The sequence below is a fragment of the Danaus plexippus genome, chromosome 4, assembly GCF_018135715.1.
Source record: "Danaus plexippus chromosome 4, MEX_DaPlex, whole genome shotgun sequence".
NCBI lineage: Eukaryota > Metazoa > Arthropoda > Insecta > Lepidoptera > Nymphalidae > Danaus > Danaus plexippus.
Genome location: NC_083538.1, coordinates 5967027 through 5984921, shown reverse-complemented (window position 1 = coordinate 5984921; position 17895 = coordinate 5967027). Strand labels below are relative to the sequence as shown.

General features: G+C 33.0%; 3 protein-coding genes across 4 annotated transcripts; 1 reads left to right on the top strand and 2 right to left on the bottom strand.

The window, feature by feature from the left end:
• Positions 1–1588: 1588 nt before the first annotated feature.
• LOC133319561 (uncharacterized) lies at positions 1589–3569 on the top strand. The gene is made up of 6 exons (XM_061524616.1): positions 1589–1611; positions 1685–1861; positions 2012–2162; positions 2991–3137; positions 3219–3325; positions 3395–3569. The coding sequence occupies exons 2-6, from the start codon at positions 1704–1706 to the stop codon at positions 3567–3569; spliced, it is 738 nt and encodes a 245-aa protein (XP_061380600.1). The 5' UTR covers positions 1589–1611; positions 1685–1703.
• A 3811-nt stretch (positions 3570–7380) lies between these two features.
• On the bottom strand, positions 7381–13893 carry LOC116768349 (striatin-4). The gene is made up of 9 exons (XM_032659041.2): positions 13440–13893; positions 12141–12389; positions 11890–12055; positions 11642–11821; positions 10975–11073; positions 10147–10331; positions 9697–9987; positions 8563–8820; positions 7381–8484 (listed from the first exon to the last, which is right to left on the bottom strand). The coding sequence occupies exons 1-9, from the start codon at positions 13656–13658 to the stop codon at positions 8110–8112; spliced, it is 2022 nt and encodes a 673-aa protein (XP_032514932.2). The 5' UTR covers positions 13659–13893; the 3' UTR covers positions 7381–8109.
• A 627-nt stretch (positions 13894–14520) lies between these two features.
• Positions 14521–17194, bottom strand: LOC133319922 (serine/arginine-rich splicing factor 7-like). Of its 2 annotated transcripts, XR_009753379.1 has the most exons (5): positions 16941–17193; positions 16681–16862; positions 16395–16588; positions 15908–16206; positions 14680–14859 (listed from the first exon to the last, which is right to left on the bottom strand). XR_009753379.1 is itself a non-coding variant. In XM_061526186.1 (4 exons), the coding sequence occupies exons 2-4, from the start codon at positions 16855–16857 to the stop codon at positions 14706–14708; spliced, it is 525 nt and encodes a 174-aa protein (XP_061382170.1). In that variant the 5' UTR covers positions 16858–16862; positions 16941–17194; the 3' UTR covers positions 14521–14705. The 2 variants fall into 2 exon arrangements, 1 of the variants encoding a protein (XP_061382170.1); XM_061526186.1 differs by lacking the exon at positions 15908–16206 and having other exon boundaries at positions 14521–14859; positions 16941–17194.
• Positions 17195–17895: the final 701 nt, after the last annotated feature.

Sequence of the window (17895 nt, the reverse complement as noted above, 5' to 3'; positions counted from 1 at the left end):
AAGGTAAACATTTTTAACGTTTAAAGGCTAAGTGATAAGCAAATAAACTATTCTCATATAAACATATTTTACGGTACGATTAATTGGTTTATATATTAAATAATGGTTAACCTTTTCAACATTTGATCACGCTCAATAAACAAGTACATTTTTTAATACATATGATTATATCTAAGATTTTCAGTGTATTAATTAAATAAAATTATAAACAGTTTTACTAAACAAGTAGACACTCCCATGATTCATCTCGTCTGCCAGTGATCGCGGTTACTGCATAGGACCGAAACCTCTGGAATCTTTGTTGTAAAATAATAAAAAAAACGCGCGGTAATATTCGAAAACGTTAGTTTAGTTTTAAAATTATACAGTTGCATGTACAAATATCATTTTCTCTGTAGTCGGATAAAAAAACAATAATTGTGAATTAAGATCCAATGAGGAACGGTAGAGATAATTTGTAACTCAATAATTTTCACTTATTAGTAACAGAAATATCAAAGTATAAAAATAGATAAATAATAATATTTAGCCAACAGCGATTTGTTTTTATGAACACCAAAAACTGTGTTTTGTAAACAAATGTGAAACATTAGCTCATTATGTCTAAAAAACAATCCTTAAAGAATCGCAGCTAAACATACTTAGATTTGAAGTATCGTTGGATGACCTCACGACACTTACGAGGGTTGGGGTACTATTATAAGAGGGTGTCTCGCTTGTTCGAGTAACCAAATGCTGATTAATTCAAATGTTATAAATTACAGTCACCTTTCTTTATTATAATTTGGTTTTGTATGAAATTATTTTATTGTTACATATATCTGTAGCTTTAACATAACTTTACATATAATTAAAACATATATTGGAAATTATTAACTGTTACGTTTATCTCTTCTTCCTGATTTCTTGAAAGTTTGACGAATTTCATACCTTTTACCTCAGATATTAGAGGGTTTAGACTCATATTTTTATATTTATTCTCTTATAAATGTGTCTGTGACATGACAGGATATTTTAACAGACATCTATTACAGGAGATGGTAATGATAGCGCACGCTTGTCTCATGCGTATAACAAATGACGCCTTAATAGATTCAGATAAAAAAACCTCCCCCGTATTCTGTACAAAAAGCTGCTAGACACGCGCGACAGCTCCACGACCTGTCACACGCTATGGATCTTTATCTACAGGTAGAATTGTTGTATTCCTAAACGGCATCTATTATAATAAATAGAATAGATATAACCGTCTGAAGTAATCATTCCATCATAACGTTTGGTATGCAAAACCGGAGTTCAATTCCCCTGGGCAAATGTATTTCTAATGTGTACATGAAATAAAATAAATGTATAATTTTGACCAATAACGATTTAGCTCTTGGGAAAAGTCTTATTTACACCATCAACTTTGTTAAAGCAGCTAGTGGATAGAAACCCTTGCATCGGTTCTTTAAAGATACTGCTAATTTAATTGAATTTTAGTTAATAGTCCAAGCGCCACGAGAAGCAGATAGCTGGCGTGAATTAGCTACGTGTTTACGAGATATAGATAAGGACTGGCAAATGTTTGCATAGATAAATCATTATACTAAATCCAAGACATCCGTTGAGGTAACATATATTATAACTTAATTATAATATCTGAATTTGAATAAAGATTTAAATTAACATATGGTGTGCACAGCCTCCTCTCCAAAAGCTGTATGATATTCGAAGAAGATCCCAATGCAGCCGAGCCTTTCTTCTTGGCTCTATTAGCATTTTACCCGTTTTGGACTGCAATCTGGGCAGCTGCTAGCGCTTATTTTCTACACAAGGAAATGTTTCACATGTCGGATCAAATAATGGAACAAATGAGAAAGTAATAATAGAATTGCAATGCAATTTAATATCTTAGAATCATGAAATATAACAGATTATAAAAAGTTCATTAGAGTATTGGGTTAATAAGTAGTTTTTTGTTTCAATAAGCCAATTCTATCAGAATAATGATTTTTGGCTGTGAAAATAGGACACAAGCAGAGGGCTTAGCGAAGGAGCCGAGATTTCCCCGAACTTGGGAACAGGAACTGGGAGAGTGGTGGGAAGAAACCCCACTCCTACCTGGCACAAGTGTCTACTACGACGCTGCAGATCTATTGCTGAGACTGCGAGGCATTGACGTATGTGAGATTTTAGAAAGTTTAGAAACGATTTTACAGTTTTTTTGGAAAGTTAGAAAAACCGTTTTTCTTGAAGAACACACACTACACATATATTATATTACAATTTAAAAATTTTAGAGATATGTGATTTATAACAAAAAAGCCCGATTTTAAATTAATTTCAACCGTGATCGAATAAGATCTACAATGCAAATGAAGAGGTAGTACATAGTTCGGCGTTCTATTTCTAAGTAGATTGCGTCTGACACTATTTATCTCAACTTCACTTATTCCACTTCTTTCGATAAACCTTTTTCATCTGATAACTGCCTTTATATTTACTTACTTTCAACGGCCTCGAAAACTGTGGAAGAGTATCTTTGTATAAGTGATATGCTTCAAAAAGGGTCTTTATTCATCAATAAACAAGAAAGTGTTCACATGCTCACTTTAGCCCTGGGAACTTGTTTACGAGAAGTTCAGAAAAAAATATATATTATCTGTAAAAAACTCTGTCCGAAAAAGATACCTATAACTTTAACCAATTCCATTTGTTATTTTTACTTTTTAATAATAATATATACATAAACTAAAAAAACATAATCTATATTTATATTTTTATTGTTCATTGAACCGTGCCACCCTAAGTATTTGCTTTTATGAACATGTTACACACTTAATTTGTTTTGCTAAAAGCTGACTTAATCTAGCTTTACTTTTCATTGCCTTTAAAGATTTAAAATCATCGTAATTGGGACTAATATAGGAGCTCAGCTTAGCTTTGCTAATATTCTTAAATATAACAAGCTATTTTCATTAAAGATGGTTAAGCGTTTATCAATTCAGTTGGCAGAAATATGTATAGCCAAAGCACTTTTGGAAAACGGAGACTCAGCCGTGTATTACCATATGGTAGCTCTGTGCTGCAGACTCAAAGGGAACTACGCGGACGCTCTTTGTCATCTCCAAGAAGGAATCGACAAATATGGAGAAGTACGCATACACATACAAAGTTTATTAAATGAACAAAGTAGTGCTTCAGGTACTAAAATATTTATGTTATAATTGTTTTAGATTAGTTATCTTAGAAGCTTACAGGGTGAATGCTATCACAGGACAAAGGAATATAATTTATCGTTGGCTTCTTTTGAGAAATCAGGAAGTTGCAAATCCGCTTATACGTATGTATTTATAAACAACTTCCGTACTGTCCCTATTATGAGATTAAAGTCAGTATTGTCACTGGATAGAACGCTGCTGTCGTTGCCTCGTCGTGACGGAGGAAGAACTCGTTCCATACTAACAGACCTGGTCCGCCGTCACCCAAGCGCATACGCATGGATGGCCTTCGCTGATGAATGGATGACGGTAACCAAAAATAATAATTATATTATAAAGCAAATACAATTAGATGTACGTACGTAAGTAAGTAAGTACTGTCTTTTTACTACACCATAGTATCCAACAAACTCAAAAGGATACTATTTTGTATATTTATTTGGTAAGCCTAAAATTTTAAATATCACTCGTTAATAGAATTTGTCATATTAAATGACGGACAATTTGAAAGGTGTTTGGAAAGTGACTAAGTATGAAAATGTTATCTGATTTTTCGAAAAAGAAGTAAGCCTATTATAGTTTGTAGCTTCGTCATGTAATACCTACTATTGGAACTTGTAAGGTATATAGGATATTTCATGTTTATAAACCCAGCGCAGTGCAGTAGGTGAAGGAGGAGATGCTAATGTAACAGAAGAACAAAGATCAGCATTAGCAAATGCAGAATCGTGTGCGTTCACTGCCCTGGAATATGACAGACGAGCTGCCCGAGCCTGGGCGCTACTGGCCACTTGTCTCACACCTTCAACTAGACGAAACTATTGCAGAGAAATGGCGATACTGGTATTTATATTAAGTTTTGCAATCACAGCATACTCCTCACGATTTCAAATACATATATAGTTTTATAGTCAGTGACATATATGTACTATAAATTAATTTAGTTTTCTATTCACAACACCTTCACAGCACCTTTTAAACACGATTAAGTGCAATAACAAAAACAAACACTAAATTTAGGAACACAATCGTGTGTAGTAGGATAACATATTGAATGTAATTTAATTGTTTTTCAAACAATTTCTGCAGAATATATGAAAGAACAATGTTTCATGGTACTGTAATAAATATTGTTTTATCCCACAGTGTGGTTTCGCGAAGAATTTGGATGACCGTCCAAAGACCTACAGCCGGGAATCGAGAGAATCATTGTGTTTCCGTATCGGCAGACCTCTGAGGGAATGTCGGTGTAAAATGTGCGAACACATTGCGTTGTAGCTTCGTCTAAAATTTACTTTAATCTTATAATCTATTATGGATCTATTCTGACACACCTTACTTAATGTTATATAAAAGGAATTTCAATCCTACTTACCCATTTGAATTATTTCATGCAATTTTTTTACAATCGCTTTTGGTATCTTTTAATTGGTCGTTACAAAAGTCACTAAAATTTCTCTTTTATAAAGGAAATAAATATAAATAAGCAAAGTTAAAAATAAAATTAATTTTGTAATTCAAAACGGATATCATGATTCTTATAATATAAAGTAATCCTATCCTTGAAGTATGACTTTCTGAGGTGGCATATGTCGGTCATGAGGAGGAGTTGGTTCTACATCAGGAGGAGGCGGATCCGGCAACTCAGATAACTTTCGTGTGAGCCACATGAGAAAATAAATAAAAAGGCCCATTCCTGATATCCTAAAACGCAAATAAATAAGCTATAGTCATTATTTTACACATAAAATATATACTGAGAATAATTTTATACATTCGTATGAAAATGTATCTGGCAATACCCTTATTTTTATATTTAAATTTGAAATAAGAAAATTGGAAATTATTTAATAATACAACACTGATAACTTACATGCCCAACATTTTAGAAAATTTGAGGCGTCCTTAAACTACAATTACGGGAACCCTATTGAGCACCAGACATACGATAAAATCTTACGTAATAAGTACGCCTCTTGGGATGTTTAGATAATGCCGAGGTACAAAAAATGCTAACAATATATAAAGCCAATTGCTCATTGTAATTAATATTCAAGTTAACCTTTCTCTCGTTTCAAAACATTCAGGAACACTGGCATTTTAGGTAGATGATAGTCAGAAACATTTAAAGCCTGTCAATATTTTTAGTTTTCCGTTTAAGATGATTTCATTTAAGTTAGTATATTTTATAACTGAACATTGTGTGATCTTATCGACAATGTTTTTCAACTTTTTGAAATTCTGGTCTTTTAATTTTTTTTTTTTTTATTGTATGTTATCTAAATTATAAACGATTACTATTCCAATCAAGGCACCCCTTAATCCAATACTAGTGAGGTAAGAAAGCCGTAAAAGTGAAATAAATTATTTAAACTTTCGCATCGGTCAATCGATTTAAAAGTTTTACAAATGGACGATGCCCTCGCTTCGGAGACTCTATTTTATATTCGCAGGTTGTTTTACATACATAGATGAAGAGTTATTGGGTTGCTTGTAAATTCTTATATATTTTCATAAGTTCTTTTAATATGAAAATTTTAATTTTCATTTATTATATAGCAATTTCATTAATAGGTAATAAAGCATTTTTTAAATCACGAGTAAAAAGCGTATGCAGACTAAGCCTTATTATTTGTTATACTAAACAATTCTTGTAAACACAACAGACCGTGTATCAAACAATGGCAGATAAAGGAAAACAACTCGCCCATTTTAAGATTTAAGTGGGTTTTATTACCTATTTTTTAACGTCACACAAGACTGCAAGCCTAGTTTCTTTGGTTTCAAGGAAAAACTTAAAATAATTATCAGTAAATAAAACAAACGGGTAGACAAACAAGAAATTTGGATAAACAGCCCGATCTGCGTTTTTTCGCAACAATATATTCAAATAATAGAGAATTCAATTTGGTATAGTTTTATTTTACTAACGGAAACTTTATTTCTACTGTTAAGTATATATTTAAATAAGAATATGTATAATAAACTGTAAATTCATAACATACAAAAACCTTTCATTAAAATGTTTATAATATTATTACAATAATGTTACAATTATATATCAATATTTTAATAATTCTCAAATTAATTATTTTCGAAAACCTTACACTCAATCATCGTTTTGTTTAAACACGTATGCACTTATATTCATAAACGATTGTTAATTGGATCATGAACGAATATTTATATAAATACATACTTTTATATAGTACCAAATTTAAGCAGATTTGAAGTTATAGGTTTAAATAATATGAGCTATTTTTTGCACATAAACGGTTCTGTCTTAGTTTGCTGACAGTTTTTTTTTTTAAACAAATGGTCGACTTTTTTTTTAAAACCTAAACTTAAAGTTTTTAAATTAAACAATTTTGTTCCAATCTGATGGATGTGTATTATAATGAAAAAATTGTTGCGCATTTATTGTATCTATAGAAATTAATTACAAAGGAATTAGGGAAGTGAAATTCACGTGGCTTCGAATTGGCCGGTAGGAATTTTAAAAACGTCTTTCTTTAATATGCACTATTCAGGCCAGATGAAATGAAACAAATATAATGTTGAAGAGACTATTTGCCTTCTAAATATTCTTTAGAGGGATTAATATAAGTTATACCGTAACAGCGATTTTTTTTTATTTTTGTCACAGATAACGAAAGCTGAATGGATTTATTGTGATGTTTTCTGCATAAATAATAAATCTGACCTGCAGCTAAAAGTATAATAGATATGGTCTTTAATAATAATGTACCATTTACGCAAGCAAATATCTTATCAAAAGCTAATTTGTAATCTATTTTCGCATATTATATCCCTGCCGTATATCTGCTATACAATTTTAAATTAAGAATGAATGAAATAAAAGCACAGCTTGGAAAGGACGACAGTAACTTGTTTCTGAGAATGTTGTTACACATGACAAATGTAGTTTTAAATAAACTAATATTTAAATTTGATGCCTTCGTATTGAAAAAAAAAAGATTTTATCCATAATGACACTTAAGTTTATTGTTGCATTTTTTATAATTCCATATTCGAAAATATCTTAATAAATATTGAAGATTCAACGAAAACTGTAACTAAAGCTTGCTTTGTTTATTAATCATATGTCGATAAAATTCTCACGTGTTAAAAGTTAAAGGGTTAACGAGGATTATGAATGAATAAAACAAAAAAGACATGAAATTCGGTTATGTTGCTTTTTACTATCAATTTTGAATGTATGTGTACAAGTATGAATTCGAGGAAAAAAAAGGAATATGTAATGTTTTATATATATTCTACATTGCAGTATTCGTTATGAACAAACATTAATTATTAAACTTCCTTTATAATTCTACTCATACCATATTTTGTTCGCTCACTCATATTCGCAAAGACATCGTTGGAGCATGTTTATTCAGTACAAGTGACAAAACAAGAGTACCGTCTATATAGATCCGATAGTTTTAAATAAAACATACTAGCTAAACAAACCATACCTCACACGTTCTCTGCAAATTATTATGAAATACTGCATAATATCTAGAACTGTACAGACACGTAATATGAACGCATCAAAGAAACATCTTCTATATCCTCATGATATTTATTACAAAGGGCTCGCTTACAGATGCATAGAAACGATCAATATTCTCACTGCGTATCGTAAAATCGGTGAAAAAAGTTGCAATAAAAACCTAAAATCCACATACTGAAAATCTAAAAATATATTATAATAGATTTTAAATGTCTATACAGAGATGAGTGTTCACTACGCGCTTACAACGAGCGTCGACCGTCCGTAACGTTACAATATTAAATACGTCAAAACACCGGGACTAGACGCCATCGGGGCGAGCGACGGGACTCGCTACTGCGTTAACATACAGTTCGTAAACTAAAATGAGTTATAGTAGTAGGGGGCGCCTCAGACGAAGACTTTAGCGAGGCCGTCGGCGCCGGCGCTGGCGATGTACGGCCGGAGGGGGTGGAAGGCCACATCCAGGATGCTCTCGTCGAACTTCTTCCTGTGAGCAGTGATCTCCTGCACGCAGGTCTTGGTGTCCAGGTTCCACAGGCGCACGGAACAATCGTGGGAGCCCGACAGCAGGAACAGGCCGTTCGGATCCAGTGCCAGACCCGTCACGGCGTCCAGGTGGGCGACCATCGCGTGCGCACAGCGACCGGAAACGGCGTCCCAGAAACGGATGTGACGATCCTCGTGAGCCGTCACAAGGAGCGGCAGAGTTGGATGGGAGCGGACGCGGTTGGCGGGACTGTCGCACGGCACGCGCAACACCACCTGCGATATTTATTGTGACAATCATAATGACAAAGGAGGTTTATATATAAGTTTAACTGTGTACATATATGTATTAACCTGTCCAGTTTCGAGGTCGTATAATAGAAGAGTGCCGTCAGTGTAGACGACTGCCGCGCGGCAGGCTGCATCAGCGAAGTCCGCGGCCGCCGGCGCTGAGGTGGAGCCGGGGGAGTCGTCCCTAAGCGTGGCGAGCAGGGGCCGAGGGTCTCGTGGGGACCACAGCCTGGCTGTACCGTCCGCTGATGAAGACAACAGCCTACCACCAGCGCACGACAGCGACCACACCGCGTCCGTGTGCTCGCGGAGTACCGGCCCCTGATAACACAACAAATATCAAACATGATGTCTATTAAACTGTAAATCCTATTCAGTTTTGGATAACTCCTAATCGTTTAGGCTTCGTTATGATTCAATCTCATGTAAACAGTTTTTATAAGTAACACAATTTTACTAAATTCAACGACTCGATAGCTCAATTGTTAAAAAAATTGTTATTGGTATTCCTGAGGTTGCAGGTTCGAACCTGCTCGTGGCGATGAAATTTTTCGTTTTATATTTACAATTTTATTCTTAATGTATGTACTAAATTAATAATTGATTTAATCGTAAAAATAAAATTACAATTCTTGTCATACTTTTCTTTGATGTAATATTTGATACCAAATAAAATTTGTTAATTATAATAACATATCAAGACAAGAAAATTTCCTCAAGTACAACGCTTATAACAGGCCAATTCTCTACAGATTCATTTAAATTATCAATGTAAATATGTAGATTTAATTTTTTTTTTTTACATTGAAATCTATTGGTTTTATTTTGTCATTATATTATTGCTATAGCTAAGATGTGATCGCGTTTTGTCCTACGTATTTTATAGATAAACGAGATTAGATTATACAAAATTAAACTTTCTTGTTGTCGTCTTCTTCTTCGAATACAAAATTTCTAGGTCGACACTAAATATCGCTACAATCCAAATTTTTTAAAATTTAAACATAAATTATTACTTTCAATTACTTAAATTAAACAACGTTGCAACGCAGTAAAATTAAACCAAAAGATAAAAATGTGACTTTAGAGAAAAATCAATCGACGAATATCCTCGACGAAAATGTTATATATAGAAATGTTGTTTATCTAAATACATAGTATTTAACCTAAATATTTATACATTATAACCTAACGTACCAATACAGCGGGATCATATGAGTCGTATGGATCAGCGATGGGTGGGGGCAGGTTCCAAACTCTGATGGTCCCGTCCAGACCCCCTGAGAAACATTCCTCCGAGCGGGGAGCGCCCATAGCGAGGCAGAGCACCGGCGCTGTGTGGGCTCTGAACGTATACAGAGGTTCCACATCCAAGCCGGCCGACTTCTTAGCTGGGACAGTACGCTGGAGATCCCACATCTTCAGCGTGTGATCCTCGGAGGCTGTCACCAAAGCAGCCCGCGTCGGATGGAAGGCGAGAGCACGCACCTGTTAAGAAATTTTATTAGATGAAAAAATAATGTATCAAAATTAACATCTCAAACATTGTTACATATAGTTTATAATTAATTAAGAAAATAAATATTTGAAAAATGTAAATAAAATTATAAGTTGTGTGTAATATATATGTGTATATGTATGTGTTACCCCATCAAAGTGTGAACGCAGACTGTATTTAGCGTTCCAGGTCTTCCTGAAGGACTCCTTGCTAGCGCTGGCCACGTCGTAACCCTCGGACTCGTTGCTGACCGTCAGCTGTGCCAGCTCTCCCAGAGCTAGCGGCTTCCCGTCACCCTCACGCGCCGCTGTCGCTGAAGAGGCTGGGAATTTCACTGTAAGAAATATATTTATACCACATCTATCACTACACTAGTTTTTCATCGATTTTGGAATTGAGTGCAAAAATATATGAAGCGTACAGAAAATATATATTAACAAGTTTTAGCAGCTCGAGTCTGTGTCAATGGATTTCATACAAAATACAGCCTTTAAATGCCTGATCCCACAAGAACTACACAGATTAGATCTTGTTATGTAGTCTAAATTACATTATTGGCAAGTAACAGCAAATACAACCAGTAGTTATAGCTGTGAAGGACCAACACACATCCATACATTCATACATCCATACATAAAAATATATAGTTCTTTTAATCAATTCAATATAAAATTATATTAAAACATATGTATATAAACTTTCAGCAGAAAGGAACACCACAAGCCATTTCTATGTATAAAAATTGGTATAACAAACTAATCCGAAAAGAACTACATATGTACTTGTTAAAATATAAAATGTATATAAACAAATTAATATATTGCTTAAGAAATCTATATATGATATATTACAATTGAAAAAATACAATTTTAAATAATTATAACTGTTGATGTTAGCCTCAACTAACTCTTTAAGCGTTAAGTAATGAAAGTTCTAAGAAATTACTTATAGATATATATTTTTTAATATCAAAGTACCGGTTGGGAACTCATCTCCTTGTCCTCCGTCAGCCTCGCTCTCAGTTAGCAGGTTTAGTTCATTTAATACTTCCTCCGCTTCTTGGTCCACCTCTTCACCTTGTAAAAAAGACAACATAAATATTGTTATATCTATCAATCATAATTTCAATATTCTACTCATGCAAAGGTAATTTTGGAAAGCAAAACTCATTCCCTATAAATTCTACTGGTGTTGTCATATGTAGGTTAATTATTTCTATACATAGCTTGTTGATGTTACGAATGCTTAGAAAACAATTCTCCAATAGAACATACAAAAGCAATTGAAACCACTTTTTTATTCAATCATTGATAAAAAAAAGGTTTAATGCTATTCTTGATCAAATAGAATTTCTTATATAATATAATTTTATTCTAGCATAATATTCTTTGGGAATATTCAGAATTTTAATATTAAAATATAATTTTTGTAATGAATATCGTTACAAGTCTGGAAGTGGAACATAGATATACAAATACAATAGAGTAAAAGCCAGTAGAAATGGCTAGTGAATCACAACTCATATATGGTATAATATTAAAATTATAATACTCCTGTTGTTCTTGGGATCCCCGCATATGAACAAATCTATTCATATTTAACACCACAACTTACTATACACTATATAAACTTTTAATTGTCTACCTTGCTTAGTTGCAGTGTGGTGCATTTGTTTGGCATCTAAGTCATCAATTTCATCCATATCCATTTCCTGATTAGATAGAAACTCAAAGTTAGCAAACACAGCCGCTGTCTCTTGAACGGACATCCCTTCTTCATTATAACCGCTGCCTTGCTGAGCTCCTTTGCGTTGATCTTTTCCACCTTAAAATCAATATCATTTAAAATGACAGAAGAGGTCATTATTTTAGAGGAACCATTGTAAAACTTACCATATTCATACATCTTACGATTTAAGGCAGTATTCATAGAATAGTGTTGTTGTTTGTCACAGTTTCTGTGGCTACTATCATCGGCCGGCTCCTCATTGTTTAAACCAAGCAAAGTTCTTACTTTGTTTGAACGAACATCAAGGATGGTATCTGTGTAACCAATTTCCTGTTGAGTTAAGAATAGATGAAGGTTATTTGTTATTATAAACAATTATTATGGAAAGTATAGCGAGTTAATATTCTAAGGATACCTGTAGGTACTGTTTAATCAATTGTCTACCCTGCTTCCATTGGGCGCGCTCTGAAGGCTCCGGTTCCTGTGTAGGCTCTTCAGCTGGTGGATGCATGTCCCCCTGCTGAAGATCTACTCCATATTTCAGCTTATGAAACTTCGCTCTTTCCTGCTTAAGTGCATACTCAAGCATTTTGATCCGCCTTACCAAATCATTTTTTAGATTCTCTTGACCCTTCCTCTCACCTTGGAGGAAGGCAATCCGTGCCTGTATTAATGATGAGAAGAGAGTGAATGAGTCAGTATAATGAGTTCTAAATTTAAATGTATCATTAACAAACTATAAATAAAGTTCTTTTAATAATGTAAACATAAAAAAAACTTAAAGGCATCAATGACAAATAGATGAAATATTATAATGAGGAAATATCACTTTGAATGTTAGTAGTTAAAACAATTAAATTTACAAATCTTAATATTTTTGGAACATTTAAAGTACCATGTACATAGAAATGAAAAATATATTACTTACAATAAAAATAATTTAAGATATATAACTTTGACAATTATTTTATATTTATTGAAATTTTTAAAACAATATATTTTACAGTGCTGTTAAATAACAAACCAAGAGTAATAGATAAACTGAATAGTGACAGTCTACACCATTTATAGATTATTTGTCACCTTTGTCTATACCTATCACCCATGTTCATTTCTTTTCATTTAACCTTTAAAATAATAGAGTGAAATCATTTGTAAGGATGCCTAATTTGTATTCTAAACAACAATGGGAAGTGATAATTAAATAAGTTGCTAGATGCTATGTTTCAATAGTCTAGCATTAGTTAAATGTCAGCACTAAAATGTAATATTGGTGAATGAATCAAGATTATATGTACAGCATTATGTACATTTTAATTGATCAAAATAAATGTCCATGATACACTGACACATGGTGGTGACTAACAGTGGGATATTGATTAGATTAATAGAAATAAACACAAGTTTTCTATCAGTACTTAAAGTGAAAAGTTCCGATAGGCAAAACGGAAAAATGTTGGAGGAAATCATGTTTAATAAAATTCATTAATATAACACGCTGCATTAATAACTAGTTAAGAATGTTTACGCCATTGCTTAATAGAAATATACGTTCGTATATGATTGATTAGTTCAAAATAAGGAAGTCGATGTACAAATTGTCAATACTAAAATGGATTACGTGGGTATCAATACAAATAACTGTAAAATTAAACATTGACATTTATATTATACAGAATTATAAAATAAAATCGATAACAATCATAATATGCACCTCAAACTCTGCTCTGTCCACCTCCCATTGTGATCTTTCGACTTCAAATCTCGCCCATTCATGTTGGATGAAATGCAAAACGCCCGGTATTGAATACTGGACACTTTGACTAGATTCTTCATTTTGTTTGTTATTTACACTAACTCCTATCTGAGATCCCACTTGCCCTCCGTTATGATGAGATACGGAGCTATCATCCATGGCTGTAGGGATTTTCATGACATGGCCACCATTACCGTACTTGTCACAGACCTATCAAGAACTATAACATGAACTATTCGAAATCAAACACTAAAATATCATTTTTAACTAAAATCTAGCTAGTGCTCACGACGGCGACACCATCTAAAACACTTTTTAATATCGTATTCATGAATAAAAAAATTATTGCATGACGGAATACAAAAGTCGAAACGACGTCCGTCCGCTGAACATTGCTTTTTTACTTTTTTTTACTTAATGTTGCCATGTATACATATTCGAATGCAGAATTGTAATGTTCAAAATATTTTATAGCTTTTAGCATTATTTAAAAAGAGTAGATATAACTTAATTGTGTGAAGAATTAAATTAAAACATAAATAAATCGTAATTAAAACCTATTTCTGTCCTTACTCTATTTTTTTTATAACTATTATTACGAATAAATTTCAATTAAACAAAACACCAATATTTTGCACATTAAAATTTGTTCAGCATAAATTTAACTCATCTATCCAAAAATAAGTAAGAATTGCCATCTCTGAATATGAAATGCTCAAATAATGCCTTGGACATTGTAGATACTCAAAACAATTATAGTACTTTCTGGCGACATACATTTTAGTTATTATATTTCGAAAATGTGTTTCACATTGTTATTCAAAAGCAAAACATTGGATAGAAATCTTGGTAATAATTTGTACAAGCCATGAAAACAATATTTTGAATTTTTTCAGGAACTTCAGTTGTATATAATTTTTCTAGCCCTGATTTATTCAAGTCTACTTCATTTTATGTAACATCCTTATATACTACAAATCATCTGTATGACTTGGTTCATAATTTGTATTAGTACAGGAAATAAAAAAAAAAACAGTAATAGGATAAAACAAATTTTATTTAAATGTCGGTATTTGAAGAAATCAATACATTTTGTATCTTTCGTCAAACAAAGGAATGATATTTGGATGCTAATACGTAAAAAAACTTGGTGAAACTTATACACCGGAAAAAAACATCTTGCGACTCTTGACGGATATTTGTTTCTACCTTTGTGGTAGATTTTTAATTGGACTTCTTAGAATCTTTAGACGGGGAGCGTGATCTTGAACGCGACATGGACCTCCCTTTGGAACGGGAACGAGAGCGGGAACGGCTGCGAGACCGGGACCCAGACCTTGGAGAACGAGAACGGGTGCGGCGACGAGACCTCGAACGACTGCAACATTAAAAAAATCATTTAATTATCCTTATAATGTCAATACCTGTGATCTTCACAGTAACATTACACCTAGAAAGTTAAAACAAAATCGTAACCATGGCTAAAAGGTTGAAAAATAATTTTCATTGTTGGCATACTTCGTGTTTTAGACACCATGTTTAGTAAAATTTGGTTCAATCTAAAAAAAAATTGTAGCAGCATTTGAGCATTCGCTTTGAGATGCAGTTTCTTGTAAAAACACAAAAGTTGATTGATTACTTGGTATAACATACTCATTTGAAAGTTGTTAAAACGATATCTATCAACTTCAAAACGAAATTTGTACTATGTAATAGAAATATATCATTGCTATAGTTAAATCTTAATATTTATATTTCTTAGTTTTATGAATGGCTAACTTTGTTGAACAAAATAACGGAAATGATAGATGAATACATCAATGAATCAGAAGATAATTCTTGCATCCATTGTTTCCAATAATTTTAAATTTCCAAATGATTTAAACGGAAAATGTTTTAACAAGTAACTAAATTTATCATTTAGAGTTATTTTGTTAAGTTATTCTTGTACATTGTAGTCTTTATAGCATAAAGATGATACAAATTCAAATTAATATATGCATCTTTTGTTTTAGCACTAGAAATAGTTAAGAGTTTTGATTTCATAGTGTTTTGTATATCAATTGCATATAATTAATGGATATCTGCTGGCAGCTGTTATGATTTTAAAGACTCTTATAGTAGGACTAAATGTCTTTTACCTAATACCATCAAACCCATTAAATGCGCCAAATTAAAATGAGAAACATTTAATGTTTTGATATTAACTATAAGAGTATAAAACGAACACAATGCTTCATAACCACATGAACAGAAACAAGAATTTTATCTATGCTAATAAAATCTCTTCTGTGTCTGACTATAAGAACAAAAAACACTCTACTCTCATACCTTCATCAGGAAAATAGATACATAACTAAAATAATCCAAAAGAAAGAAGAGCGTCTGCCTTGATCAGAAAGATGGGATAATAATATGTAACTCACTGAGTTCACGCAGTGATTACAAAAGACGTGTGACCTGACGTGAAGTGACGAAACCTGTCGTGTCGTGACGTGACGTGACGTGACCTGACGCGACGCGAAGTACAAACATTATGCTCAGTGTACTTCTCAATAAGTGAAGTTAACACGTAGTCTGTAGGTACGTAGTTCACATATTGAAGTTATAGTCGTAGCTGCCAACATTAGTGGAGTACACGGAGCGAAGTGAAAGCTACGTAGCGCAGATTATAAGGAGTGCAGACACTGAAGAGTTCATTCTCGGCGCACTGGCCAATGATAACCTATAACATAGTTATCATTGGTTTATGTGGATCAGAAGCGGTTGAATGGAATCTTTATTTTGAAACAGCAACCACCAATTATTGCTTTTTGTCGTCTTGTGTGTAAATTGTATAATTTCGTTATCTCTTATAAAGATTCCATACGAGGACAGCATTTTCATACTTTTTGCCTATACACTAATTGTCACCTGCGACGGCGGCGTCGAGTGCAGTCTCTGGCGTAATGGCCACGGTCTCCACAGTCATAACAACGGTCATCGTAGGGCCGTGGTGGTAGCCGCGAGCGCGGAGGAGGTCCGCGGCCCCCGTAGCCCCGACCGCCATTTGACATTTCCACTCGAGCACGACGTCCACATATTGTTCGTCCATCTAAACCTCGTATCTAAATAGATGGATTTTTAATTACTATTTAAGTCACTACTTAGATTACTTACATTTATAGGTTTCATCCAAAGTATATTTGTTTTTACTCACTGCATCTTCCGCATCCCGAGGATCTTCAAATTCAACAAAAGCGAAACCTGGTGGATTTCTAGCCACCCAAACATTCCTTAAAGGGCCATAATAAGAAAATGCATCTTCAAGTTCAGGTTTACTAGCGTTGTTTCCTAAATCTCCAACATAAACCTTGCAGTCGCCATATCGTGACATTTTACCTGTCAGTAAAAAAATAATTAGTTAAATAGTATCTATACAATTTAAGATCTAATCTCACGCCATGTTACAAAACTTACCCTAAGCACTGTGGACTAATGCAGTAAAATGTAATGTTTCATTGATTGTTTGTAAAAGTAGGTATCACTATGAAATGAGACGGAATAATTGTTTTGTATTCGACAGTCGATTCACAACACTACGAAACTTATATGTAAATTCAAGTGAATCCTAGAATATGGATTTGTAGATATCGTTAAAATAATGCGTCTAATCATTAAGCCGCTACCGGATGTCAGGCAAAATGGCCGATCCCCGCGTTTCTTGTCACTACAATGCTACAAGATACAAAAATAAAATAAGAATGAAATAAAGGAAATAAATGTATACGCAATATTTTGATTTACTATATAAAAATGGAAAAGTTATTTTTACAAGCGCCGTGGAATTTAGTAACACTTAAATGTATATATTTAAATAATAATTTCCGGAAGTTTAACTAACTATGGCAAGTTTACATGTGCTTTTGTGTTAGGCATTAGCAAATAATATTGGTCATGGTGTATACTAAACAGATTATTTTAAATAACCTAGTAAAATTTTGCTCGTAATATCAACACTGTGCTTTAGCGGCAAATAGGCGTTTTTATTTTCATTGATGTTTATTATCGATTTGCAATATCGATTGCTTAGAGACTGCACTTTATTATTTTTAACTATTGTTTTTAAAAAATTTGTTAACACGCTCTAAGCACACAATTAGGTAATTGTATTAAAACGGTTCTTCAAAATAATATCCTTAAAATTAATTCCTTTTAAAGTGAGAATGAAAAATTAAATCATGTATGTAGCAAACATACATGATTTAATTCCTAGTTGTAATTGATAAAAAAAAAATTATACTTATAATTAATTTTTGCTTATGATACATTAAATAAAAAATAGTATTATTTCTATGAACTAGAGCAAATAATAGATTTTCACACTAGAACCAGTTATGACAGATAAGATGGGGAAATGTTGTTATAAGTTATT

Bases quoted from the DNA above. Each gene is read 5' to 3' on its own strand.
- LOC133319561 (XM_061524616.1), top strand. From the start codon at position 1,704: ATGATATTCGAAGAAGATCCCAATGCAGCCGAGCCTTTCTTCTTGGCT. The intron at 1,862-2,011 runs GTAATAATAGAA...CTGTGAAAATAG, and splicing joins ATAATGGAACAAATGAGAAA to GACACAAGCAGAGGGCTTAG. The intron at 3,138-3,218 runs GTACGCATACAC...TAATTGTTTTAG, and splicing joins GAATCGACAAATATGGAGAA to ATTAGTTATCTTAGAAGCTT.
- LOC116768349 (XM_032659041.2), bottom strand. From the start codon at position 13,658: ATGAAAATCCCTACAGCCATGGATGATAGCTCCGTATCTCATCATAAC. The intron at 8,821-9,696 runs GTACGTTAGGTT...TTGTGTTATCAG, and splicing joins CATATGATCCCGCTGTATTG to GGGCCGGTACTCCGCGAGCA. The intron at 8,485-8,562 runs GTTAATACATAT...TAAATATCGCAG, and splicing joins ACGACCTCGAAACTGGACAG to GTGGTGTTGCGCGTGCCGTG.
- LOC133319922 (XM_061526186.1), bottom strand. From the start codon at position 16,857: ATGTCACGATATGGCGACTGCAAGGTTTATGTTGGAGATTTAGGAAAC. The intron at 16,589-16,680 runs GTGAGTAAAAAC...CCATCTATTTAG, and splicing joins CTCGGGATGCGGAAGATGCA to ATACGAGGTTTAGATGGACG. The intron at 14,860-16,394 runs GTGACAATTAGT...TTAATGTTGCAG, and splicing joins ACTCGACGCCGCCGTCGCAG to TCGTTCGAGGTCTCGTCGCC.